Source organism: Desarmillaria tabescens, assembly GCF_030435595.1.
Source record: "Desarmillaria tabescens strain CCBAS 213 chromosome Unknown EV420scaffold_25, whole genome shotgun sequence".
NCBI classification, from domain to species: domain Eukaryota; kingdom Fungi; phylum Basidiomycota; class Agaricomycetes; order Agaricales; family Physalacriaceae; genus Desarmillaria; species Desarmillaria tabescens.
Window position 1 is genome coordinate 322,100 of NW_026848324.1, and position 24,151 is coordinate 346,250.

The window sequence follows — 24,151 nt, forward strand, 5'->3', positions numbered from 1 at the left end:
GTCTTCGTTAGATATCTTGGAAAGGTTCGTCATCGGGTTACGGCAAGGCATCTTGAAGGAGTTATCATGTGCTTTAAGAGTACAAGTGATGAGCGTTGATGGGCAGTCAATCACATCACGGAGCCGTAGTGCACTAAGTAGAACCTTTGCTGCAACGGCCCGTCATCGTCGGCGGCAAACGGCGGCGGAGCTTCGGTTTAACTCAGCAAATACCTAATTCCACAAAAGATTTTTTGATATTTGGGATTTTTCAGTTTGATGCTGCACAGCAAGGAAGAAACTGTTAACCGGCAAGCAACAGTTGCTCTGATCTTGACAAAACATCTCTCCTGGACACCAACATCTCCTGCTCAACAATGACATTGCGCGCGTGGACCTCACATGGTTCGCACGTGCCCAGCGTGCGAAATCATTGCCACTTTTTCTGGTGCTTCAACCTAACATCAGTGAAAGTATTCTACGGATTTCAAAACGCGGTGCTGCTTGACAAAGTTTGCGCTTCAGGAAGCTATTCACCCGATACCCATGCCAACGTTTTGATGTCTCTGGATCTTAAATCCTATACCTAGTGGACGACTCTGTTTCATGTGGCTGGTTTGATGTTAACTCAATTTCACAGCTATATATGTGCAGAGATGTGAGTTAGATCCACTCTATCCGACTTTCCCTTCTGCGATAATGTACTACGACCGTACTGTTTGCTCTGGGAATACTTCCAACGACGATGAACGACCTGTGGTTTTGCCCTCAATCGGCCGCATTTTTGGTAAGTCCTTGCCATTCATTATCTCAGGGAAAACAATACACGTCGCTTACTATGTCTGTAGATGGCGTGCCGAGACGTGGTCCTCCTGAACTGACATTGCCGCCTCTGAGAGATGCTCATAGACCTTCTCGGTCGGAAACATGGCTTCACTATACACAGTCAAGCGTGCATGTACGTTTATGCTCCCTTTAGATCATGACTTCATTCTGATAAAGACAACCACACTGTTAGGAATATCCTTCTAGAACGGCCACGCAGTCCTATTATCTACAGACAAGAGAGACGCGCTCTTCCAGCCCCCCCGATTCATATGTTTCTCCATACGAAACTAATAGAGCTGTGTACGAAGCCAGGTCCTACTCGTCGATAGGCCGTTCAGAACAACTTCAATATTACAACCCTTCAGGCCCTGGCTGGAAAAAAATGAGGTCGCCATCACCTTATGATTATCCTTCCGAACAGCAGGCACGAAGATATGACCCCATTGCAACCCATCGCCGCGCGCTTTCCTATTCTGAGGTTCAACGCTCCCGTACGCCGAGCCCCGCGCTTTACAGGAGACCAGTGTACGACCATTTGTCCGTTAAACAGTCCTCCTCGTCATCGTCTTCCAGCAAGCACGCGTGTGGCTACTGCGGAAAGCGATTCAGTCGACCCAGCGGGCTCAAAATTCATCTGACCACTCATACTGGGGACAAACGTCAGTGATCATCCTCGCTCCTTGCTGCTGTGTCTCATAATTTTGTTCGACTAGCGTATATCTGCCCTGAAGAAGGCTGCGGGCGTGCGTTCAGTGTTCGCAGTAACATGCGTCGCCACGGTCGTATCGTACATCATATTATACCCGAGGGCCAAACGACTTCAGAGTCCGGTGATGATACTCGCAGCAGGGATGAGTAATCTCATCATGAATCTGACCTCTTACGACAAAATTATCTTCTTCTAATTTATTGAATATTTTTGGACATTATGTAGTTACTCCCATACTGTATCGCTCTTTAACTCACCAACACCCATTTATGTGACCCCGTGTAGCTCATAGTTGTTTGTTTCTCTTCCTGTACCGCAGCGGTATCGTGGACAATCGTACTGCGTCTTTACTTTCGGATTTGCTTCCGACATCATTTTGTGGCAATACTCCGGGCCGGTGCTCAATCTATTCAAAACGTCTTGAAAATTTCGGTAAAATCCAATTGGCCTCTTATGCCAGATCCCCCTGATTTACGTGCGCTGTGGCCGCATTTTAACTCACAGTACCGATATCCTTCAGCTCTATCTGAAGGCTTTCACTGACCTACCAATGGACGATCACGTTCTACTGATCAGGATCGCATTCCTATATGGGGTAGCGCTGTGGCCGTGGCATGGTCAGCCGGAAGAAATCCAGGCAAGCTTAATTTCATGCACTATGCTGCGCTGGGAATGACGCACCGCTTTATAAAAAACCGTTTCAACTAAAAAGCCATGATATCCCGTTCGCACGCAACGCCCCGCAGCCCTTAAGACCTCCTGGTCACCCAAGCACCGCTCTCTTCATTCTTTTCGCTTTTGATACTAATCGTCCACAATGGTCCCCCTACGTATTTTTTGGCCTCTGGCCCTAATTCTCTTTGCCGGAATATCTGCCACCCATGCCTTGGTTCTTGAGTAAGTTGTACTTGATTATGCCTATGTTGTCTTTACTGTGCTAAGGTATTTCTACAGTGTTCGACAAGATACAACGACATCCGATGGTACGACGACTACGACCTCTACAACATCGTCGACGTCGAGCCAGACATCCACGACATCCACAGCTTCGACGACGAGTTCCTCCTCCTCCTCCTCCTCCTCCTCCTCCTCCTCCTCCGGTACAAGCTCTACCACCTTGAGTAGTAGCAGTACGAGCAACAGCGCCAGCGCCAGCGGGTCAAGCACAGTTGCAAGCAGTACAGTTGCTCAGTCCAGCAGTACAGTCGCGTCTTCCACAACCGCCAGTGCCTCTGCAACAGAGTCTTCCTCTACCATGTCTTCGGGCTCTAGCCTTGGAGTAGGCGCTATTATCGGTATTGCGGTAGGAGTCTGTACGTGATTTTTTTTCTCGGATTCACGTTATTTCCAGAGCTGACACTTACTTTTATAGTGGTAGCAGCCAGCTTCGCTTCGATCCTCTTTTCTTCCATCCGTAAACGAAGGCATATCACGAGAAAGAGACCTCGCGCGTCGTTTTACGATCCTAAATTCTTCGTCCTTCCTCACAAGTCAGCCGAGCCTGATCTCTCTATGACGCAATCACAGCTGAAAGGGTTTCTGGCTCCTAATGCTACAGTCGGCAGGAACAGATCACACCGGCAGACAGACAGCATGGGAACGTCTTCGACCCCCCTTCTCCCTCTCAACCGCCGTGATGACGATACATCGCACGGAGGTGAGTCAAACGTATACGCAACATCTTCTTCTTCAACTCCTCGGGCGTCGGTAGATCATGAGCGTGACGAAGACATTTCGACGTCCGACCCTTCATGGCTTGGCCATGACCACTATCCATCTCCGTACATAGATACTGCTGGCGAGCCTCCCTCAGCCGCCCAATCCACGGTCTTTTCCCCGACACCCCAGCTCGGATATCGTCCGCTTAGTACTACAGACCAAGCGGACTTTTCCTTGAAGGCGATACAGGATACCTTGGATAAAGGCAAACGTAATTCTACCTCCCCTGCAACGGGGGTGTAATGGACATCATCGCACATCATCCTCCATCCATGTTATTGCTATAATTCGTAATATCGGACTATGAAAAACCTCTATTAGAGTATTATACCATTCTACAGCATCACACATTCACTCAGGACTAATTCCATTGTTACAATTGCCTATCCTTTCAGCCAATACCGGCCCTTACAGATCTTTGTAAAAATAAGACCATCTAATAACACCTGCAGCATCTCAATATGACAAACATAGATGTGTTTGAGGGAAGGGTAGTATGAATCAGCTTCTTCTCTCTGTGATCATGTAGTACGGTATATCTCCTTGTAACAGGACCGCATGAGGAATACAGGGTGAGAAGCCGGCCCCACATAAAGGTCAAGTACATCAATCAGTTCCCTCTCCGAGTCACCACATAGGACTCGAGCAGGTCGGTACATAGGTTAGATACCCGAGATATTTCGACGCTCGACTGAGTTCTAATGTGCTGCTAGAAAGGGGAAGATGACGATGGATGTATACATTCCCAACATTCAAGAACTTAATATAGTATCAGGAAATTTTTTAACCGTCTCGTTCCCGTTCTCCATCACTGTGTTATTGAACTAGAACTTTGAAACTGAAGCAGAGAACGCATAGATGAGATGAAGGATGTCGGCAATACGAACTAGGCGGATCTAATACCATCTCGACACGTCAGCACCCACTAGGCAGTGCTTCCGTATTTTTGCTTCTGTTACAAAGCTGGAGCGTGAATCTGTCGCATCCTGAATGTCAGCCAGAGACTCAATTACCTTCAGAAAAGCTTAGCCGTAAGAAGAACCTATCCAGCACCGCCATTACACGGTGGAGCGGCAGTATGATGAGACAGAAACCTCCACAAAAGTTCCTGTTCGAGCCCTCCCCAAGCTCAAGGATTCACATCCGGTAGACTAGCTAGCATCAGACACCCAATCGAGATGTCAGTGGTTGGCAGCTCAGAATCATGATTGAATGGCCCAGATTGGACCTGGATCTCATGAGATCTATTGACGTTACAAATATAAATGGCCGCCAAAAAGCTGGTAATAATGAGCGGTAAGATCCAAACTGATCTAAATCTGTGCAGCGGCGTCGACTTTTTCGAGAAGAGAGCGCTAAATTACCTCAGCGTCTCTCAGAGGTTGCTTGCAGTAGAAATCGCGTCGCACACGTGGCCGTCGCGCCGCCTGTTGATGGCGGAGATTCAAATCTCATTTAGACAACCATGACGACAAAGTGGGAAGTTGGAACGGGCGGGAGCGTTATCTGGACACTTGTATCTGGATGGATACACTATCATTATCTTTGAAAGTACCTCAAGCTCGCAGACATAATCATCAATATTCACTTTTGGCATCGAACATAGGTACCTTCCTACGCGCTTAATCCCTTGAACGCCCATCTTTGATGTCAGCAATTTCATTCAGCTCCGCCGGTACAAGCAAGCGCCTAGCACTGATCATTTGTGCTCTACATGTACTCGAAAAGACTCCTCGATGAAGGACGAATTGATGACAAGACATCGGCATCATCAATTGTGCGGGCCTTGAGACAGTGCACGGCGGACCGCAGAATTAACCGGTTGTCATTGTTAGCGCTGTCATCGACATGAATCTCGCTCTCGCTCCCCAACTGGCGAGAGGGCGACCATCTCCGTGAAGAACGGATACTCCCACATACTGATATCGCGAGAAATGTTGCATCTGAGTGTCTATCACCGACGCCATGATTGCATCGAAATATTCTTCGTTAAATAATTATCGAGGCTTCCATGGTTTGATATCTTCGTGGGATTCTTATTACAATTCTGAATGTTACCAATGATCATTTTGTAATATCATTTTGTTCCGGTACAAACGTAAGGTTCAAAAATGCTCCTGGCAGAAAGGCGCATCTCCGGGTCACCCTGACATGCCAAGTGTTCCACGGCCAAGTTCAAACTCCAGTCCAGGCATAACTCCAGTGCATTCTAGGGCACCAACTCCTCTGCTCAATCGATATCGCCAGCGTTTTGTGTACACCGAGCCCACTGATGGCCTCCAGTCTCGCTCACAGTCCAGAGCTCGACCTGGTCGACGGTTTTCCCTTGATGTAGACGGAGGAGAAGACCCTATTTCGAATACAGCTCGTCGAGGACCAACGGCAGTACGTTCAACGTCGGGATTTGTTCTTCTGCTTACCATCGGCAGAGATTTGCTTCTCCAGTCCACGAAAAGCAGCACTCGTTTGAAAAAACTGAAACAGATAGTAAGTATTCAGGCTTCCACGATGACTTATCGCGCTTATCGACATCCTTCTGGTAGCCATTCGTACTAAAGATGGCGTCGAAATATATCCTAGAGACCGACGGGGCGAAGAATTGGATAAAAACGCGCGCATTTGGCGCATATACACGGACGAGGCGCGCAAAGCCGACGCACGGATGACAGAGGGCTGGAATCGAAGCATAGATGTGCTGCTCGTTTTCGTGTGTGGTCATTTACCTTCGCATTGGCCCCGACCGACTGTATGCTGCTAGACTGGATTATTTTCCGCCGTTCAGACAACATTCATCATCCAAACATACCAGATGATGGTCCCCAATGATTCCGGCACAACTAATGCCCTCCTTGTCCGACTGATTTCACTGCAATCTGGAAATACGAACCTAACCGACTTACCTACCACATCCTCTGTACCGCCGACTCACTGGGTCAATGGACTCTGGTTCGCCGCGTTGGCATGCAGCCTCTCCACTGCTCTCATTTCGATGCTCGCAAAACAGTGGCTGCAGGCCTATGTCCCGCATGTTTCTGGTACTCTTCGATATTGCTCACGCCAACGACAATCACGCTACATGCAACTGGAAGCATGGCACGTCCCTGCTATCATAGATGCGCTACCCCTCCTTTTACACATCGCGCTGCTGCTGTTCTTCGGGGGCTTAATTGTTCTCTTGTGGACTGCAGACCTCGCGATCACCATCGCGACATGGGCAATAGTTGCATTTGCTTACATTTTCTACCTCGCCTCTGTCTGCCTCCCTTTGATGTATGATGATTGCCCATATTATCACCCTGTCACCGATTACCTTCGTCAGGCCATGGGATCGCGAACCGCCAGACATCCGGTCACCCAAGCCAAAACTCTCCTACATGTGAAGAAAAATCCAGAAGATGGTGCTCGTAACGCAAGGTTCGTACACCTGAAAATTCAACCTACCTTACCAATAACATTCATTTTCTAGCCATGACCTAGTAAAATCATCAGATGCCGTGCTCGAAGATATTTTGGATGCTTCAGCTTTAGTATGGCTCTTTTCCAAATCCGCCGACACCGACGTCGTTTCCGCCGCCTTGCAAGCTATTGCGGGATTGCCCCGAGATTTCTCTGCCCTTGACGTCCTCCGTGAAGCCGGCGCATTAGCTCTTGTGGAGCAAGTTTTCCAGGACTGCTTTCACAAGGACACTACCGTGGACCTACAATGGCACTTGATCGATGCCGATGGAGCAGAGTTGTATTGCAGGGCATGGATACAGCTGACCCGAGGAACATCTGAGCAGTGGCCTTTGGAGATCATCGAGCCTCTGTGGCTCCTTCAAGACTCCAAATTGCATCCTGATGCCGCTGCTATAGCTTCTTGTGCTGTGGCACTTTCCTCCTTTGAATCTCAAGTGTCACAGTGGGAGCTGTTAGCGTATCTCTCCAAATGCGCATCAGGCGAATTGCAACTATCTCAAGCAACTCAATGTTGTTTGTTAGATAGTATCATTGAATGCATGGTTCTTTGGGAGATGCCTGCAGCCGTCATTGAGGAGACAACAACTCGGGCGATCCCCACCTTACTGCGAATTCTACACCTCACTGGCGACTTGCCTACTTCCAACCTTCGGAGTGCAGCTGCACTGGCCCTCTATGTGTTTACTCGCGGCCCGGTAAATTTAACGGATTATAGGAATGAAGACAAACGGAGGGCTGATTACTGCGAGCTCACTCTCGAGTCCCTCTCGATGCTCGTCGAAGCACCAGAGCGGTTTGGCGTTCGGGATACTTTGATGGATATAACTTCCCAGGAATTATGTCGCTTGGCCGCATCCATCGTTGCTCAGTCCGAAAGGTTTCCACAGCCGTTAAGAGACATTGCCAGGTCCAGCCTATCCCAACTTTTCATTGATGGCAAGATTGGAGTAGGAATTGTTCCAGAGTCCGTACTTTCCGACGTGCTGAGATTGCTATATCCACCATTCTGTGTTCCTGATACCAGAAGGCCTCTGTTCGTTACTACCTTGGTCGAAACATTGGGAATAGCTTCTCATCCCGACATCACTGGTTGGTCGGTTAGATTGCTGGAAATCTTGTTGCATCGATGTTCAGTAGATGTCTTGAAAGCATTCACTGACAGCAACGGCATAAACGCTGTTCTTCGCGCAACAAAAGCAGGTTTGGTGGACAGCCGTCGGCTCCAAATTGACAGTCTAAGAACACTGTGCGCCTTCATCGATAGCAGCACCCGTCTGTCTATCGAAGGAAAGCGGGATTCTATAGTGGATAACCAATTCAACCTTGTCTTTGAGTCCGACTTCTTCGATACCCTCGTCTCTGTAATAGCGGAGCGACGCTGGTGGCTATTCGAGGTGAGCGGCCATTGGATGCCAGCGCTGGTTCAACTATGCCGAATCCGTCCACACGAAGATATCTGGAAGATTGTGGTCAAGGTTTTCCGAGACTTTGCGGAGAGAAACGTCGGGGAGGACGGGTACATGGAGACTTTGCGCCACTTGGATACTATGACGAAGCTGTATGAGCACACTGGAAATGGGTCCGTCCAAGAGACAGACAAGGTAGCGTGACGTCCTCACGCCCACCAGTCTCTTGCCGTATCCAGCCGGAGCAACAGCGTTGCCAATGCCTGTGTCCCTCCTGGGGGTTTGCGAAGATATCGATCACCCTCAGGGTGAGCGGTCTGCATGGTAGTGGAGATGTTGCTGTCAACCATCGACTTCACCACACTAGTCTAATGGACGGTTCGTGTTTAGTGACCACGGAGAATGTAAAGCGGATGCTTACAAAATTTAACATTTTCTTTCGAAGTCTTGTGTAGAGGTCGTCAAGTAATGGAGCAGCTTGATATTCTTCTAAGCTCTTCCGCCTCAGTTGTCCGGCGAGGATGGAGAACTCTAAAATCAGTTCAAGGGAATCACGTAGCAAATCACCGGCCTGTCTCTGACTTGAGCGCATGAGACAAGCACTCAGGATGTCATCCAACAACACGGAATGGGCACGAGCTAATGCAAAGACATCCGAAAAGCCTGAAGGCTCGCCATTGTGAAGGAAAGGTGGGGCATGAGGTGATAATCGTTCCAGGAATGTGTCGAAGTTGCCACCAATCGCAGTGTCGCAAATGTATTGACATAACGTAGACACTAAGGAGTGCGAAATAAATCGGAGATGTAGTAATTTCTTTCTCGGTGCTGACAATGTTGGGAAAAGCGGAGCATCAAGTGATCGTGTCATGCGGAACACAGCCGTAATCGCGTGTTCAACTAATAAGAAAGGTGAGTAATCTGACTATGATGAGCTGACAGAATTACCTCTCATCAAGCGAAGAAGAAACGTAAACATCCTCTGGTACTTCGCTAAAATTTCAGGCGTGATCAATACCTGCAAAGGGCGGGGAGGTTTGTATTCCATGTAAAGGAAGTCAAGAGACCTGATACATTCTCATCAGCAGTATATTCGCTTAAGAAGATCGAACCTACTCTATTGCTAAGACAAAAAGCAAGTCAGCACCATTCTGACTATTACAGCGAAAAAAAACGCACAAAGCGGATTAAGCCACCTGTCTCGTCCCCGACCAGTAGGAAGATCACGAATAGCAAAGCCTAGTCTGTTGTCTACTTCCTCCAACAATCCCTGGTGCGTGGTTTCCGCTCTTGTCAGCTTATCAGCTTGAACGACTGATTCGAACGAGTCCACAATCACAGTCCGCAGGAAAAAGCTTAAGTCAGCGCCAACGGGCGGCCACATCTCTCGATCCAAAAGACTAGGTGCAAGACCAACGGCCCAAGCACTGTTCTGCATGTCGACACGGCTGCTACGGTTGCGGCGGCGAATTCGTAAGGCTTGTAGGGACATTGGGTTACGAGCCTGGGCATCGTAGTTTTCATTGTCTGAGAATAGAGCTGCAGCCAAACGGGATTTGAATTGAGGAGAACCAAGCAGAAGATAGGATTGCAGCAGTTTCATGTGTGTTCTTATGTTGAGAGGCGTAGACGGCTGTAAAAAGAAGGAGAGGAGTTCTCCAGACAATTTAGATGCATGAACAAGCAACGGTCGGAGGACAAGGGAGGTGAGATGGGGGAGGGTTGGCGCTATCAGGGGCAGTGTCTCCGGAAAACTATGGATGTACGCTTTTAATTTCGTGGTTGACGCGATAGAGATATGGTCAAGGCACAGTTGACTAGAGCGTGCACCCGGTTCAAGATCGAATACATCGAACTGAGAAAATTCTGGTGGACGGGAGAAGGATCGTTCATTGTCATCCTGCCTGTGCACGTCTGTGTTGTTAGATGAAGGACGAACGGGACGATCATTGAAAGCATCATCAATTTCGGAAGGAGACCAAAACCACCGGATATCTTCGGCCGAGTGCGCCTTAAGCATTGGGTGATCAGGCCGCGCCGCCATAAGTAACACCAATGATTTCCGAGCTGCCGGCAAGGCATCGGACAATTCCGCGAAAAACCCAGGGAAAACGTCTGAAGACTCTGATTCCAGACCGTTTAATTGTTTTGCAGTATCAGTGTCATCAAACAGTCTGCTGGTATATTCATCAGAGCGATCACCGATGACGCGGGAAGTCTGGGGCAGAGGTCGATGCTTGCCAAAGCCAACAGAACGGGAAACCTGAAGAAGATATTCTGGAGAAGTACTTGTGAGGATATAGGCTAGAATGGCGATGATATCCTTGTGTGATCGCCGTTCAATGTGGATGTTTAGGTGATCGTATATTTGAGAAAGCAAAACTTGCGGTCGTGACTCGAGCACTATATAGTCCGTAGGATCAATGTCCTCATCCTGAAGCAGGATCAGACTCGGCAATTGATTGGAAAAGAAAGTCGCACCCTTCCGCATAGTCTCGCTAACACAACCATGATATCTTCGTAATAAGCATAGAAGGCGAGTTTGGTCGAAAGCGCGCCTTTTGCTATAAGCTCTTGAGTCAATGGATGCTCAGCTAGGGATTCGCGTAAGAATGACAAGACGTTCGACATTGTGTGAGCGAACGCATGAATGGTAGGCCCTTCTGTCGGAGATCTACTCAAGCTCTAAGTATGCAAAAAGACTTCGTAAGAGAATTTACCTCGATCTTAACGTGACGATAAATATTTCAAGCCGTCGTAATAAGGTCCCAATGCGTAGAAAAGAGGCACAGATACTTAACAGAAACATTCTCAACCGAGATAGAGGACATGCTCGAATAACACTCACCTGTCAGAAATGCTTTCATCTTTTCCGTCGACAATGATCACGCCATTTCTTCCGTTCCTCACGCCCAGCTGAACGAATTGTTCGGAAATCAGATTCCACACATGTAGCTGCGACGAAATTCCGCAGATAGTCATCTTGAGGTTTCGCCAGAGTACATCAGCTGTAACATGTAAGACTTCTGTATCGGGGTCACGGAGACGAGGTTGTACACTGGTAACTGCGGTCAAAACGCTACACATTACAGGAGGCTAACCACGCACTGATACCGAACAGATGCAAAGGTCCCGCTACCCTGTTCAGATAGAAACCCGGTTTGCGCCGCTCGTTTACTTTGAAACGATCTCAAATTATCCCAAGATAATATACGAGTCTAATAATATGACCATGAGGGTACGTTCATGGAAGCATCGAGAACACGCACCGTTACACCGGTAACTTGGACCAGGGCATTGATCCACAGCGAGTCATCATCTTCCAAAGGTTCCGATACCAAACGGAGCGCACTAAAATCTGCCGCCATGATAGCAATTTCAGGCGGCTCCAAGTTCTGGGTCCTTGTTGAAGCGTTATCGTCATGTTCCCTTTTCAAGGTATCCAATATCGGATTCTGTGGCTTGTCTGCGAGTCGAGGGATGAAGAAACCTGGAAGTACAGGTGGCAATGTATCCTGTAGAGAGTCCTCATCTTCGACCAGTGGGAGAGCGTGCATAGGAAACATGGGAGTCCACGGAGGAGACGCGACTGCCGCGTCAAGGTTGAAGCTGATGGGAAAACGCGACGTGGTGACTCAGCAAGGATCAGCAAATCAAATTCCAATAATAGCAAGAGACCGTTCAAGAATCGGACATTGCGAGAACGACGAGGATAGAACCGCTGCCGCATTTTTCCCGGTCACGGTCTCACTGTATGCATTACATTTACTCCAAAAGGTACTTAAATCCAAGGGCGAAACACCTTCCAAAGCCCACAACCCACCTCGTACAGGCGACGACATGCAAGTAAAACAAGGCCTGCCTCCGCCAAAGCCTGATTTCTCCTTTGCTCGCTCTCCAAAATCTCAAGTTGCCTTCTTCTTCTGGCGCTGGAGGATATGGTTCGAAGCTACCTTTGCGCTCACTGTACTGGAGCCCTGGGAGAAAATAGTCCTCCTTGTTATCATGTTTATCAGCGTGACCTTCTTCCTCGCGGCGCTGTTCAGATATTTACCAGAGCAAGTGGAGAAGATGGAACGACGTGTCATGTACTATCTGTGGGGCCAGGAGGGGGCTCCTGTACGCAAGCTGCTCAACCGTGGGGCTGTAATATTATCCGAAACAGTGTCACGAAAAGTATAGTCCATAAGTTGGAAAAACAAATAACGCGTAGATTATTCTTACTCATCAAGTTTTCAAGGGCAATGTTTTGTGGGTTATGAAATACGACATTCAACATGATTGAAGACATTATAGACATACATTGAAGGGAGGGCGCCACGAGGGAAGTGCGTTCTGGAAAGTGGCAAAGATAGTATCTCGTTTAAGCAGATATGTACCTTTTTAACTTATGTTATCGCGCTTCCTACCTCAAGATGAATAGATGAAAGAATAAAGATAGTGCGAGTTTGGTAAACTTACCTTATCGTAAGAGACAATACAGGAATCAGATGTCGTTATTCTCCAGATACGGGTTTGGATGTGGCACGCAACCATGGCATATATACAAGCCTGCAGCCGATGTCGCTGTAAATTCACTAGTCGCGGTCATTACGCGTCTATGGATTTGCAGGGATACATCTAAGATACAACAGTATAGATGTATGAACGCAACAAGATCACAGCAGCACCAGAGTACATGTATAAAGCAAAACACGACGACACGATTAATACCTGCCAAAGTATAAGCATGGTGCAAACGAGATGAGTGAGATATGGCGTGAATCATGACCTGGCAATCCATCAGCGTTGATTTACACCGACAAACCCAAATGGGAAGAGTCGCCACAGGCCAGAAGAAGGGAAAAAATACACTGATAAGACGTACATTTTGTAGTTGATAGAGGTTTCTTGCTCTCGGGGTGTTCTGTAGGTTATTTTGATGTCTAGGTCACGATTGTTCCTGGCGTTGGGGGCACAAGAAAGTGTACCGGTAATGGGTTCACCCTGCGACACAGTCAATGTCGACGGAGTGTAGAAAACGGTTTGTCTGGAAGAGATCAATGCATGAATGGCACCAAGAAACACAGAATAGACTCACTTCCAATGGGTATAATGAGCCTGAGGCCCTGTAGAAAACTTGACTTTTGTATGCGTGCAGTCGAACACGATGTCAAACCAGGCCAAGAATGCGTGGACATCTTGACGTATCAGACGTCAGATATCGCGACGCAGCAGCACATATAAAGTACACACAATCATTACGAGTGGCGGATAATGAGAAGGGAGTGGTGAATGTAAGATCCTCCTTCTTCGCGGTGCGAAGATCAATGTGCTGTTGATTCATCAGGTACAGCAATCTCAACGATAGAACGGACGACGAACCTTGATCGAACAAGGTTTTGTGACTACCGATTTTACGTCCACTGTATCCACCAATGGTTCGCGTAAAGCGATATCCTTGATGCACGAGTAGTCGAATCCATAGACGTTGTCCCAGACTGTCACACTTCATTCAACCCCGAGACGCAAAATACACTGCAATGCGCGCACGCACAATTGATCTTCTCGTCCTTGTAGTCTTTGTCCTCGATGGCGGCAAGGAAAAGGGTTGCGTTGTCCGGGAATATGAGGCCATCTTGCTTGAGATACTTATCACGAGCCAGAAGAACCGTGTCAAGCATCGATTCATAGAGAAGGAAGTAACCCATCCATTCGGATATTATGATATCGAATTGTCCGATGGGCAGGGATGCTTCTTCAAGCTTTCCCTTGACGAGGGTAATGGCTATCGGGCTTGATGAGCGCAGTGGAACGACATTACGGCAAGAAGACATACTGTCTTTAAAGCCATTGGCCTCGATGATTTTTTGGGCTTGATCAATGATGTTGGACATGTCGATCTGTGGGATAGTCAACCATTGATGGATGCCGGCGAAACGCAATAAAAACAGATACTTACACCAACGACATGCTTAGCACCAGCTTTTGCAGCAAACATACTGAGAATTCCTGTCCCACAGCCAACATCCAGTACAGTCTTCCCTTCGAAGAGGTGCCGATTGTCTATTATGGCGTCCCGGTAGGAGCCTGTCCGGACAGAATCTTTTAACATTTCTTCGTGGATACCTAGCATTTTTATCAGATATCAAAGATTATGAATCATCGAGGAGCTGCCTACCAAAGTGAGCATAAGAATCGGCATAGCTGTTAGGTGCACAGAATCAGGGTTACAGAGCGCTGCATCCTACAAACGTGAAATACGCAACTAGTCCTTTGATGTCATGTCAAAGAGAGTCGCTTCTTGCGTTGAGGTTGCTGAACCGTTCTCCATGGCTGAGGCAGTGATCAATGCGAAGATGAAGAAATCGGTGTCAAAGACGAAAAGGGACAAGCGAGAAAAGAAATCTCAAAAAAATCGATCGCGTATCACGTAAGCATTACAGCCACCCCACGTGCGCCGAGCATTTGCGCAGTTCCGACCCGTGATGCCGAGCACCGCCTGGACGTCGTCATCGTCAGCGCAGGCAAGTGATATAAATCCGGAGCAAAGAGCAAAGAGACCTTTCCATCATTCCACGACGATAACATGGTACGCAACCCAAATCCTCTTTCCCTACCTGTATCTGACGGAACTATTCCTAGTCCAAGGATAATACATCTCTCGATAACCCTCCCTCTTACGACACTGTTCAGCACAGCACAGGTGAGTCGGTTTTGTTGTATTTTCATTGGTATTGACGTGTTGGATATAGGAAATGACCACCCCGAGGATGCAAAACAACCACCCAAGCTGCCTGTGCAACCGTCAACTCAGCCCTACATGACGGCTGGACCGTCTTATGTTCCTCAAACTGGTCTCCAAGATCCTATAGTTTACCACTACGTTAACCCTGCTACAGGCGACCGCATTGCCTCGCTATTACCGCCCAACCATCCCGAGATGATATGTCTTCAAGCAGGCGCACATGTCCCTCATACACAGTATGGGCTGCTTGGTACGCAACTTTTTTGATACACACCTTGCGCTCGATCTGACCGTTCCCAATAGGTATTCTCGCTGCGGTATTCTGGTTCCCTCTAGGCGTTGGTCTCTGCCTACTCGACCGTCATGTAACGTGTAGCAGATGTGGGGCCGTGATCAATGACGGCATATGCGGGTAGCCCATGAGGGGTAATGTAATGGACCTCTAATCTAATCCCTTTCTTGAATTCCCTGTACAATAGACGTCTGTGCCAGATACGTATCATATATATTATTCCCTGCATTGCAAACCGAAATGCTTGGATTTAGAGGTAATTAAAGCTGCGTACTGTATAGGGAACCTGAAAATGATACCGTTAGCTTGACGTCAAAATGTCGAGCGGCCGGTAAAATCATACCTAGAGTTCGCCGTGCCTTTCAATAGCACCGTTGCTAGTCCGGTGCCATATCGCAGATTTTTCCCCTTCCTGTCCGAGCAAGTAATATACGACGCGTTGCTGTACCCCGCCAATATCTTGGCGGATGTATTTGAAGAGCGCTGAGAGGACGAAGGAAGAGCATATGAACAAAATAGTGAGGAGCATGATCTTTTCCCAAGGTTCCAACATTGACAGCACGAAGGTGGATTCAAACCATATGCGCCAACGCCAGAAAAACAGAGCAACCTTCGATTTGGGAGGCCTGGTGAAGGTGAGGTCGGGTTTAGGAGGTGGAAACTTGGCCCTCATACGGGTATCCATGCTCAAGTTCTGTTGCTCGTCAATGTTAGCTGGCAAGGAACAGAGTATGAAGGGGCGCTAAACTGTCACACCATTATAATGCAGTGCACACGGCCCGTAATGACTTCAAGATTTGATTACCGCTAACGCCCTGGTCCCGCTCTAGTCTCTGCGGTGGGAGGACTCGTCATACACTACGAGGCCTCCAGACGCTTCTGGTGCGCTAGATTATCCCAAATTTCAAAGTTCTTGGAATTTATATTCAATAGTACGAGAGCCAGAGTTATTCGTATGAATAACATAAAATTCCGTCAGTGGTGCTGATAACATCACGTATGATAAACTCATCAAACAGGCCTTCACCAGTGGTGACCGAATCCATCTGACATAGATGTAGTTTGGGTGCTACGAAGACAACGAGGAAAACTCACATGAAGGTTCGGAGGACCACCGTTGGAATATTCTTTATACACTGTAATATTGTCAATCATCTGAACACTTCCACCTTCAAATGCTCGTGCATTGAGCTCATTCGCGTTCTGCCAATCGTACCAAACTTTGTCAACCATCTAGGATGGTTAGCTAAATGACAAAAGAGGAAAATGCTAACATACCGCATGATGTAGCCAAAATATCGGTTCTTTCGATCCACGATCAAAAATTCTGAAATACAAAGTTGAAAAACATACCATTCGCAGAAAATGTTGGACCGGGTTGACAAATGGTGGAATCTGATGGACAGATGCCTCCGAGGTCACTGGATGTTAAGTGAGGTTTGATATCATGGTCGATAAACAAGACTTTACCCGCCAAAAATCTCATGTACACTCCCGTGTGCTCCCTTCACATTTTTGAGAACTTCCACATGACATCCGGAGGTTAAGAAATCAGCTCACTGTGAAGAACTCGAATTTTGTTTGAAACCCTTTGAAGTCACCCACGTATCCGTATACTAGATCACGGACCACTTCCGGTGTAAAACTGCTATTGGCCAAGAGCTCTTGGTCGGGGAAAAATTCCAGAGGTAGCCCTACGAATGGCCGTATCGTAAAATTTCGTCGTAAAGGATGGTAGGATGGATACGATAGTCGGAAGGTAGTATAGACCCCGAAGCCACCATCTTGAACGTGGACGTCCTGAGATGGAAGACCCCATCCACCAAGTCCGCTTTTTGGGTCAAGGTCAAAGATGGTGGACATTTTTACGTTGTTGGAATCTGTTGCGTGACGCTATGAGCAACCGAATCACTTGATAGAGGGGGAGAGGAGCGTTGACCGGCGGCCCAATTCCAGTAGGGAGAGGTTCCCTTGTAACCGCATTTGTCTTTGAGAGCGTTCTCGTACTTTTGAACATACCATCGATACCACGGCAAGAACAAACCAGTGAAATGAATCTATGCAAAAAGTCAAATCAGTGAAGATACGTCACTGAGACGATAATACCTTGTGGTTCATATCCATGTGCATATATACGATGTCTGCTTGGAATCAGCTAGAGGCATAAAATGAGGAAGGCAAATTGTACTACCATCGTAGTATGAACTAGAAGCATTCACGCCAACTATATCGCCTGGCCTAACCATAGGAGTCAAGGATTCATCATGAGGTAGGGTTGCCAGACACTAAAGACGGTAAGTTACAATGATGGCGTTGAAAAGCATAGTCACCTACATTGACAGCAGCGATCCATTCTGCCCTTTCTCGTGACGAGAGAGCGCGCCATTCTTTTCTAACCGCGGGGTGCTTGCAATGACTCGGACGAGCCGATGCTGATACAGTCAAAGTCAATAATAATATGATGAAAGCGACGAGGGTCCGCATCAAGAGAGCCATTTCAGCCCAGATTACCTCCAAAGCACGAGGCAATTAGGCTTTTATACTAAAAGGCCCAATTTGAAGTGGCAAAACGGCAAAACGGCGGGCATCAGGCGTATTGATGAGATATTTTTGCTTCTGTGTAGTAACGTTACAGGCATGGGAGACATGGGATGAGATGAAGACTCGTGGCCAGATTATAACAGCTCTTTTGAGGCATTTATTAGCTTTAGCATTGGTGTGTTTATTGTGAAGACAATTCGCATTAGTTGAGATGTATCATTGTTATTTAAAGCCTATTCAAAAGTCGACGACAGTGTAAGCACGAAGACAGATACAGAAACATAGCAGGCCATTCGCGATAGATATCTTCGAAATCAACGGGACTTTGACATACCACTGCACATTAAAGTTGAGATTTATACCAGACTCCCCCTCTGATAGTATGCAGTGCTTCCAAGGGCGTATTTAATTCAAGTGTTCAAGCAGGAAAATGCATTTTTTCGGGGATCAGTTCGCTCAACTCCGAGTTAATCGCATTCGCAAGGTTCCTGGGCTGTACCGCATACAGCAAGCGTGTGCTACTGAAGCCATTGATTGAATTTTTGCGTGATGGAATTGGCAAGGACTGTGCCGACGGATAACAGATCAACAGCAAATTTGATTCAGTGGATCAGGTGGCACGGACCCACGGTGGGAGTCGTAGTATAGCGTGAGGCATTAGGCACCAGTTAGCAAAGATTCGAGGTATTCGGCGCCCTGAGTAACGAGTTGTACAGCGGATCCGACGACATTCACGGAGAAGAGATAAACATAGAAGACGCTTGAGGGAGGGAAAGCTTCGCGCCGAAATTGTGCCGTCAAATGCCGTTGTCTGCGGTGAACACCACGTGATTTTGGGATCTTATCTGATAAGATGATTACTGTCACAGCGGCGAATGACATTAGACTGTCATCATCATTATTGTGATGGGCCGCTGCCAGCATTTTCTAAATTGACCGCTATCCTTTCAATGATCGTCTCTTCTTTCCCCAAAAATTCCAGCATGGCTTTGGACCATCTATCTTCCACTCCAGGCGACCTTCTACTCGAAATCGCTTCCCATCTCGACTGCAGACTTGACCTGTTCAACCTGTGCTTGAGTGCAAGTCTGTTCGTTTCGGCATGCGACAGTTTTCTCATTATTTATGCAGTCTAGTCGAATTTTTACAAATGTTTCGTCTGTCCTCTACACCGAGGTCGTCTTGAACAGCGTCGACCAATGTGTGGCTACCCTGGCAATGCTCCGTCGCCGGCCCGACGTTGCACGTCATGTTCGCAAGCTCGTCGTGCGACCCCGCAGGAAGAGCTTTTACGGATTCAGCTTCAAGGACAGCGCCCTCATTTCCGCTGCGGTCCGTGATGTCGTCTCATGCCAGCGGCTGGACGCACTCACGACATTCTGTTGGGAGGACGAAGAGCTCCCATACCATGATGACATGTGGTTTGCCCTACGAATGTGGTACGTCCTTCAAGAGCCTGTTTTTCACGCTAATGTGCGGGTCGATATAGTTGTTCGCAGTTGAAATACATCAAGGCGTCGATAGGTTCCTTCCTCCCAAATACCAACGCTCATGTGAGATCGTTTCCACCATATTGTAGCCGGGACTGATCTCTTTTTAGGTTTTCGATTTCTCGAATCTTCGTGGATTTTCTCTCACTTTAACTCGTTCCTTCTACGAATTCCGAGCGGATGGTTTTATAATCGACGGCGAGTAATTATATCTACTTTATGTGGTCATCCGCTCATCCACAAACCTTCCAGAAACACACCCGTTAGCAAGTAGACTCTGGGATATGCTTATCAAACGGAGCCCAGACTTAGAGGAGCTGGAGATCGAAGGTTCTTCCCCATTCCCCGTTGACGTGCATAGGCTTCTTGATGGTCATTGGCCTAAGTTGCGAAAGCTTTCCCTCGGAGACGTAGTCTTGGACTGGTCTCTGCCATCGACACCAGATGGCAAGCGTCCTTTCATATGTTTCCTCGAGGAACATCCTGACCTTCAGAGACTGAAACTCTCTAAACACAACATTCATTCCGCTCATCTGTCTACTCTTGATGCTCCTAACTTGAAGCTTCTATCATTCTCTGGGACCATGCAACAGCTCCAGGCCCTCCCTGATATCCATTATTCATCCATTCAATCGGTCACGTTTACAGAACCCATGCATACGCGAGAGATAACGGCTGTCGCCATTGCTTCGGTTCTGCACAACCTGACGTCTTTGCTGAACCTCAAAGTTGCCTTCCATCTTCACTCGATGTATGATAGCGGAAATCTTCTTCGTTCCCTCGTAGCGTCATGTCCACGCCTCGAACATCTCCAACTTACATGCACCCAAAAACCCTCTTTCCAACTAGATTCATTCTCTAAAGCCATCAAAGGATTCCTTCGTCTCCGTAGCCTTGATCTGGCTATTGTGCGATACCCCGGAGATGATACCCTGTCTACCGGTGCCGAACGCATCGCCATGTCAAATCCCCGCCTCAAATCGTTCACACTTACATTCCTTCCTCTACCATACCCTCTCCAACTCCCATTTTCTTTTCCTCTTCTCCCATTTGCTGGACAGTCTACTGCTCGTGGATCGTTCCATCTTACCTGTGATCAGCATGGACTGCCACTCAGCCTTCGTGCACGAGAACGGCGAAGGCTAGTATGGCCATGGGGAATGGGATATAGCATTCGCACACGGCAATACACAAGCGACCTCAGACCATCAGGCTTCCCTGGAAAGAGGAAGCAGGGTATGGAAGGGTTCCTCGGGTTGATCACAGAGAATTCGTCTGCCGGCGAGGAGATGCGGATGATATTATTCTGTGGATTCCTGGTTTGCCTTGCACTTTGGGGCTTTCTGGCAAGCACAAGGGGTCATGAAACTAACATTGGGAGTATACACGTATTGTAGGTATAATTAGACTGAATTTCTTCCTCAAGTTTTTGTCTTCGGAGTGTTACATATGGAAAGTTAGTATTATCTGGATCGCCTTCTTAATAATTCGTAGTCAATCCTCAGATCACGGTGGTCTTAACTGCAGGAATTCCCATCATGCTACACATCGAGCTTGTGATGTCGTGGTCGTGATGACGCCGCCTTATCGTACTAACATACAGATGAGCTGCACCCCGTGCGCGTCAAAAAGTAGATCGGAGTGAGTCGGTCTGCGGGGCATTTTTTTTTAGTGTCGGAGTCAGAAACACAGAGAAAGGAACTCACTAAAGTTACTTCTGCTGCAAAGCTACCTTTTCAATCTCTTTCAAGACTTTGTCAAGACCTTCGTTCTCCCAGAATGATCGTTCGCTCGAAGGTAGTTTCCGTAGTACATAGTCAGCTGCGTCGGATTCGTCACGTCCGATTCCTGCTCGGAACTGCCAAAAACCAGTTTCGCCGCCCAGTGCTGACATGATGCTTTTCAGGCCGTTGTGTCCGTTGGCCGAGCCTCCAAGACGTGCTGAGAGGGTTTGTGGTTTGTGAGAGAGTGAGTCGGAAATGACAATCATGGACGAGGGTGAAGATACAGTTGCACGATAGGCCTCAACTATTGACGGTCCTGATATATTCATGAGTTTTTCTGCAGGTGCGATCAATCAGTCGCGTTCTTGGAATTCAAGTAGGAACACGTACTCGACTTAAAGAGCGTCAACGCCACGGGTCTTCCTGCAAGCAAAACGTTTCCTTGGCCGGAAATTCCGCGACGATTCGACAACATATGTATGCCCAGCCTGCTGGCAAGCGCATCTACCACGAGTTGGCCAACACTAACAAACGTGCCACAGTCAGACAAACGTGTGGGGATCACATTGGACACATAATATACCTATGCCGAGTAAGAGGCATCGGAAGGTTTCCCAATCCGACGATGATAAGCTGAGGTGTCCCGAATGTCATTTGGCCAAAATTTGTTTTGTTCTGAGCACGAGGGTGGTGGCGCAATATCCGGTTCTGTGCAGCTGCAGTCCTCCCCCTCTTATACGAATCAGAATGCACAGGAATCACTCCGCCATTGTTAAGGAGGTCGAAGTAAAAGGAACCGACAGTGACTAATGCTGACAAGATTTAATTTTTCCTTGTTGACGGGCGCTGACTCGGTAGCGTGACAGCGAAAAAGGAAGGTGTCACAGGGATCATCAATGACGGAATTTTTATTTCTAGATTCCGAAAATATAGCCGTGGGAGTTTATGCGCTCCAGAGGTGTTCCGGAATTTGTGGACATGTCTCGTCCGACCATGCTTGGTTAATCTTTTACTACCACCACCACAGCGCGTCGTCTTTTCGTCCTTTCTTTCATCCCTACTTTTCTTGTCTTCCCATGGACCTCACTTCCGATGACACGCAGCTAAGACGTCGGCGGCGACCGTCGACGCCGTATGTTGGTCTTAATACAACCTGCAGACCCTTGCCGTATTCGTTGGAGGCGCTGGACCTCTCACCGAACTCGCCTACCCAGGCTATGGCATCTCTGCGTTTCCTCGTCCTGTCATACCTCGCCGAGCTTGAAACCAGGTTGTCGCAGTTGGAATCCCCAGATTTTGAGGCATGGAAGGTCAAGGGAGAGGTTGCTATGGAGGATGCCAACCAGTGGGTCAGCAACACGCTGGAACTACTAGATTCAATTCGGACGGACGTCTCGTTCCATCTGCCTGATATTCATGCGCTGTCTGTTGACAGCCTTACGTCTCACTTTCCCGACGTTCCGAACATTCGTTCACATCTTCCTGACATGTCTGATATGCACGTGCATCTACCCGACTTTAGCCTTTCGGACATGCGTGCCAAGCTCGAGGATATCCGCGCCCGGTTTCACGACATAGACTTTGATAGACCCGTCAATTATCTTCCTACACTTCTCGAGCACCTACATGACTTGACCTTGCGCCTTTCATCAAAAGAGCTGCCGTCTGGTTTTGATATTGGCCTGGCGGCGCTTAGCTCGCGTCTTACAGACTTTCTTGACTCCATATTGTCTTCGAATCTCGTCGCCTCGGTCCCTCATATGAAGGATGGTGAGGATTTGATGGGCCGGGCAGCGATGGAGGTGGTGGAAGTTGCAAGGGCCATTAAGCACTCTTTCGAGGGCGTTCATCTCATCCAGTACTCTGACCTTCCCCGTAAATGGCGTAACAACCCATTCGTTACCCGAGGTTATAGGTGGGTGTTACTTTCTCCGGATCCCAGCGTATGCTGATATTCCCTAGATTTATACCTATAGAGAGATGGCCTCTTCTTGTCTTGTCTTTATTCGCCTTTCATAATGAAACATGTATGTTTGCTTCACAAGTTATTCCTGTTTCTTGTACTCATGGTTTTGTTTTAGTAAATATACACACGCATCTAATTCCCTTCCTTCTCTGGTTGATCAGTTCCATACCGTTCTTTAGTACCGAAATCATTGACACCCCCGAGCGATGTTTCATGGCGTTTGCTCTCCTCTGTTTGTTCTGCAGCTCGGTCTGGCACACGATGGCGGGTTGTGCTCACCACGGTAGTATGGAGTTTTGTGCAAGAGTGGACTATGTTGGGATTGGCTGGTTCGTTTTTGCTTGACGTATCAGGGAAGCACCGCTCACTTTGACGAGCAGGCTCATCAGTGCGAGTGTGGGGACAGTTGTCTGGTATGGCTTCCAGTGCCATCCAGAATGGGGTCAATTTTTCTTGTCTCTATGTGCCATTACGGGGTTAGCTGGAAATGTCTTTCCATTCATGGACTGGTTTAATCGATACGAGAATCGGGTATGTTACATTACACATTACATTTCGCAATTAATCGTTCCCTGACGTGTTTTGTAGGGTTGGCGCATCGCCTTCTTCTTGTCCCTTGCATTTTCGTCGCTTGCGCCGTTGGCTGCAATTGCAGTGTTACATTCACCCCGTCAAATGATGGATTTTATATGTGAGGGTTCTTCATGCTGCCTGTCGCCATTGCTAATGACGTGATAGCCCCCGTCGTGCCTTCATTAATATCTTACGTGGCAGGACTGGTATTTTATGCGACGCATGTACCGGAACGGTTCCTTACTGAGAAATGGCGTCAACGCCTTGATGCAGTTGGTGGAGGTCGGTTTGCTTTCGTATCCAGTCGGAAATATTGTTCTTACTTGCATTCAGGATCTCATTGTATCTGGCACTGTTTCATCGTACTTGCCGTAAGTCAGCATAAGTCGGCAATACGTAATATGAAAGAAGGGGTTCTGTGTACTCTGTAGATGATTACTGCTCCTTTTGAAGTCCTTTTGAGTCTGAATATATAGATACATTGGGACTAATAAGGACCCACAAATCCCAAATAGGAGCGAACCAAACAAACATCATCGTATCACGACGTCTAATTCCGTTTCTTCCACTCTTTCTTTATATTCAGTTCGCTTCCGGACGGCGTTGACTAGGCTAATGCGGTTTTCTCTGCTTCGGCGGTTCTCTCATCTAATCCATCGGCGAACCAGGTCGGACACATTCATTATCAACTCGTCCATCCAAGCCGTGGATGGGGTTACCCGGTCGTTTTCACTCAACAAC

The 24,151-nt window shown here is 47.8% G+C and overlaps 12 protein-coding genes across 12 annotated transcripts; 7 read left to right on the plus strand and 5 right to left on the minus strand.

The window, feature by feature from the left end:
* The first annotated feature begins 429 nt into the window (after positions 1 to 429).
* EV420DRAFT_1553770 (uncharacterized protein) lies at positions 430 to 1,910 on the plus strand. Its single transcript, XM_060473577.1, has 4 exons — positions 430 to 766; positions 828 to 937; positions 998 to 1,466; positions 1,521 to 1,910. Exons 1-4 carry the CDS (start codon positions 679 to 681, stop codon positions 1,664 to 1,666), a joined length of 813 nt encoding a protein of 270 aa, XP_060328970.1. The 5' UTR covers positions 430 to 678; the 3' UTR covers positions 1,667 to 1,910.
* A 423-nt stretch (positions 1,911 to 2,333) lies between these two features.
* EV420DRAFT_1644699 (uncharacterized protein) lies at positions 2,334 to 3,478 on the plus strand (the record flags this gene model as incomplete). Its single annotated transcript, XM_060477682.1, has 3 exons — positions 2,334 to 2,413; positions 2,471 to 2,829; positions 2,889 to 3,478. The coding sequence occupies 3 exons, from the start codon at positions 2,334 to 2,336 to the stop codon at positions 3,476 to 3,478; spliced, it is 1,029 nt and encodes a 342-aa protein (XP_060328971.1).
* Positions 3,479 to 5,304: 1,826 nt separating this feature from the next.
* Positions 5,305 to 8,350, plus strand: EV420DRAFT_571621 (uncharacterized protein). The gene is made up of 6 exons (XM_060482627.1): positions 5,305 to 5,620; positions 5,665 to 5,722; positions 5,779 to 5,942; positions 5,994 to 6,649; positions 6,702 to 8,088; positions 8,147 to 8,350. The coding sequence occupies exons 1-6, from the start codon at positions 5,387 to 5,389 to the stop codon at positions 8,243 to 8,245; spliced, it is 2,598 nt and encodes an 865-aa protein (XP_060328972.1). The 5' UTR covers positions 5,305 to 5,386; the 3' UTR covers positions 8,246 to 8,350.
* Positions 8,310 to 11,663, minus strand: EV420DRAFT_1621337 (gamma-tubulin complex, DGRIP91/SPC98 component protein; the record flags this gene model as incomplete). Its single annotated transcript, XM_060475684.1, has 10 exons — positions 8,310 to 8,468; positions 8,522 to 8,997; positions 9,046 to 9,164; positions 9,273 to 9,367; positions 9,413 to 10,531; positions 10,579 to 10,771; positions 10,818 to 10,892; positions 10,946 to 11,155; positions 11,206 to 11,315; positions 11,367 to 11,663. The coding sequence occupies 10 exons, from the start codon at positions 11,661 to 11,663 to the stop codon at positions 8,310 to 8,312; spliced, it is 2,853 nt and encodes a 950-aa protein (XP_060328973.1).
* A 274-nt stretch (positions 11,664 to 11,937) lies between these two features.
* EV420DRAFT_1234681 (uncharacterized protein) lies at positions 11,938 to 12,210 on the plus strand (the record flags this gene model as incomplete). Its single annotated transcript, XM_060466572.1, has 1 exon — positions 11,938 to 12,210. A coding segment is annotated over one exon (273 nt), but the record flags the coding sequence as incomplete, so codon positions are not given.
* A 580-nt stretch (positions 12,211 to 12,790) lies between these two features.
* EV420DRAFT_1553830 (protein arginine n-methyltransferase) lies at positions 12,791 to 14,464 on the minus strand. Its single transcript, XM_060473578.1, has 10 exons — positions 14,346 to 14,464; positions 14,258 to 14,283; positions 14,039 to 14,205; positions 13,916 to 13,979; positions 13,634 to 13,864; positions 13,462 to 13,577; positions 13,333 to 13,411; positions 13,178 to 13,277; positions 12,869 to 13,126; positions 12,791 to 12,810 (listed from the first exon to the last, which is right to left on the minus strand). The coding sequence occupies exons 1-9, from the start codon at positions 14,408 to 14,410 to the stop codon at positions 12,880 to 12,882; spliced, it is 1,095 nt and encodes a 364-aa protein (XP_060328975.1). The 5' UTR covers positions 14,411 to 14,464; the 3' UTR covers positions 12,791 to 12,810; positions 12,869 to 12,879.
* Positions 14,465 to 14,526: 62 nt separating this feature from the next.
* EV420DRAFT_1553832 (uncharacterized protein) lies at positions 14,527 to 15,358 on the plus strand. Its single transcript, XM_060473579.1, has 4 exons — positions 14,527 to 14,668; positions 14,722 to 14,782; positions 14,832 to 15,074; positions 15,128 to 15,358. The coding sequence occupies exons 1-4, from the start codon at positions 14,666 to 14,668 to the stop codon at positions 15,238 to 15,240; spliced, it is 420 nt and encodes a 139-aa protein (XP_060328976.1). The 5' UTR covers positions 14,527 to 14,665; the 3' UTR covers positions 15,241 to 15,358.
* Positions 15,247 to 15,848, minus strand: EV420DRAFT_571828 (uncharacterized protein). The gene is made up of 2 exons (XM_060482629.1): positions 15,460 to 15,848; positions 15,247 to 15,402 (listed from the first exon to the last, which is right to left on the minus strand). The coding sequence occupies exon 1, from the start codon at positions 15,799 to 15,801 to the stop codon at positions 15,460 to 15,462; it is 342 nt and encodes a 113-aa protein (XP_060328977.1). The 5' UTR covers positions 15,802 to 15,848; the 3' UTR covers positions 15,247 to 15,402.
* A 1-nt stretch (position 15,849) lies between these two features.
* Positions 15,850 to 17,836, minus strand: EV420DRAFT_571818 (Di-copper centre-containing protein). Its single transcript, XM_060482628.1, has 10 exons — positions 17,451 to 17,836; positions 17,308 to 17,401; positions 17,223 to 17,257; positions 17,056 to 17,173; positions 16,677 to 16,996; positions 16,587 to 16,621; positions 16,470 to 16,537; positions 16,395 to 16,420; positions 16,212 to 16,349; positions 15,850 to 16,162 (listed from the first exon to the last, which is right to left on the minus strand). The coding sequence occupies exons 1-10, from the start codon at positions 17,610 to 17,612 to the stop codon at positions 16,064 to 16,066; spliced, it is 1,095 nt and encodes a 364-aa protein (XP_060328978.1). The 5' UTR covers positions 17,613 to 17,836; the 3' UTR covers positions 15,850 to 16,063.
* Positions 17,837 to 18,532: 696 nt separating this feature from the next.
* Positions 18,533 to 20,836, plus strand: EV420DRAFT_571993 (uncharacterized protein; the record flags this gene model as incomplete). The annotated part of the gene is made up of 5 exons (XM_060482632.1): positions 18,533 to 18,739; positions 18,789 to 19,093; positions 19,147 to 19,210; positions 19,258 to 19,345; positions 19,400 to 20,836. The coding sequence occupies 5 exons, from the start codon at positions 18,533 to 18,535 to the stop codon at positions 20,542 to 20,544; spliced, it is 1,809 nt and encodes a 602-aa protein (XP_060328979.1). The 3' UTR covers positions 20,545 to 20,836.
* Positions 20,702 to 21,646, minus strand: EV420DRAFT_572014 (peptidyl-tRNA hydrolase). Its single transcript, XM_060482633.1, has 4 exons — positions 21,455 to 21,646; positions 21,262 to 21,395; positions 20,854 to 21,208; positions 20,702 to 20,798 (listed from the first exon to the last, which is right to left on the minus strand). The coding sequence occupies exons 1-3, from the start codon at positions 21,523 to 21,525 to the stop codon at positions 20,859 to 20,861; spliced, it is 555 nt and encodes a 184-aa protein (XP_060328980.1). The 5' UTR covers positions 21,526 to 21,646; the 3' UTR covers positions 20,702 to 20,798; positions 20,854 to 20,858.
* Positions 21,647 to 21,947: 301 nt separating this feature from the next.
* EV420DRAFT_1272625 (hemolysin-III related-domain-containing protein) lies at positions 21,948 to 23,841 on the plus strand (the record flags this gene model as incomplete). Its single annotated transcript, XM_060467707.1, has 7 exons — positions 21,948 to 22,786; positions 22,834 to 22,898; positions 22,953 to 23,166; positions 23,218 to 23,368; positions 23,426 to 23,528; positions 23,576 to 23,692; positions 23,744 to 23,841. 7 exons carry the CDS (start codon positions 21,948 to 21,950, stop codon positions 23,839 to 23,841), a joined length of 1,587 nt encoding a protein of 528 aa, XP_060328981.1.
* Between the last annotated feature and the right edge of the window lie 310 nt (positions 23,842 to 24,151).

Excerpts from the sequence above, each read along its gene's own strand:
- EV420DRAFT_1553770 (XM_060473577.1), top strand. The coding sequence starts at position 679 with ATGTACTACGACCGTACTGTTTGCTCTGGGAATACTTCCAACGACGAT. Across the intron at positions 767-827 it reads CTCAATCGGCCGCATTTTTG|ATGGCGTGCCGAGACGTGGT; the intron begins GTAAGTCCTTGC and ends CTATGTCTGTAG. Across the intron at positions 1,467-1,520 it reads CACTCATACTGGGGACAAAC|CGTATATCTGCCCTGAAGAA; the intron begins GTCAGTGATCAT and ends TTGTTCGACTAG.
- EV420DRAFT_571621 (XM_060482627.1), top strand. The coding sequence starts at position 5,387 with ATGCCAAGTGTTCCACGGCCAAGTTCAAACTCCAGTCCAGGCATAACT. Across the intron at positions 5,943-5,993 it reads TAGATGTGCTGCTCGTTTTC|ACTGGATTATTTTCCGCCGT; the intron begins GTGTGTGGTCAT and ends GTATGCTGCTAG. Across the intron at positions 8,089-8,146 it reads GACGCTGGTGGCTATTCGAG|ATATCTGGAAGATTGTGGTC; the intron begins GTGAGCGGCCAT and ends GTCCACACGAAG.
- EV420DRAFT_1553830 (XM_060473578.1), bottom strand. The coding sequence starts at position 14,410 with ATGGAGAACGGTTCAGCAACCTCAACGCAAGAAGCGACTCTCTTTGAC. Across the intron at positions 13,980-14,038 it reads GTGCTAAGCATGTCGTTGGT|ATCGACATGTCCAACATCAT; the intron begins GTAAGTATCTGT and ends ACTATCCCACAG. Across the intron at positions 13,127-13,177 it reads GCTCATTATACCCATTGGAA|ACAAACCGTTTTCTACACTC; the intron begins GTGAGTCTATTC and ends GATCTCTTCCAG.
- EV420DRAFT_1553832 (XM_060473579.1), top strand. Across the intron at positions 14,783-14,831 it reads CACTGTTCAGCACAGCACAG|GAAATGACCACCCCGAGGAT; the intron begins GTGAGTCGGTTT and ends TGTTGGATATAG. Across the intron at positions 15,075-15,127 it reads TACACAGTATGGGCTGCTTG|GTATTCTCGCTGCGGTATTC; the intron begins GTACGCAACTTT and ends CGTTCCCAATAG.
- EV420DRAFT_571828 (XM_060482629.1), bottom strand. The coding sequence starts at position 15,801 with ATGGATACCCGTATGAGGGCCAAGTTTCCACCTCCTAAACCCGACCTC.
- EV420DRAFT_571818 (XM_060482628.1), bottom strand. The coding sequence starts at position 17,612 with ATGGCTCTCTTGATGCGGACCCTCGTCGCTTTCATCATATTATTATTG. Across the intron at positions 17,402-17,450 it reads AATGGATCGCTGCTGTCAAT|TGTCTGGCAACCCTACCTCA; the intron begins GTAGGTGACTAT and ends TACCGTCTTTAG. Across the intron at positions 17,258-17,307 it reads TTCTAGTTCATACTACGATG|ACATCGTATATATGCACATG; the intron begins GTAGTACAATTT and ends GATTCCAAGCAG.
- EV420DRAFT_572014 (XM_060482633.1), bottom strand. The coding sequence starts at position 21,525 with ATGACATTCGGGACACCTCAGCTTATCATCGTCGGATTGGGAAACCTT. Across the intron at positions 21,396-21,454 it reads ATGCCTCTTACTCGGCATAG|TGTTGGCCAACTCGTGGTAG; the intron begins GTATATTATGTG and ends CACGTTTGTTAG. Across the intron at positions 21,209-21,261 it reads GTTGACGCTCTTTAAGTCGA|AAAAACTCATGAATATATCA; the intron begins GTACGTGTTCCT and ends TCGCACCTGCAG.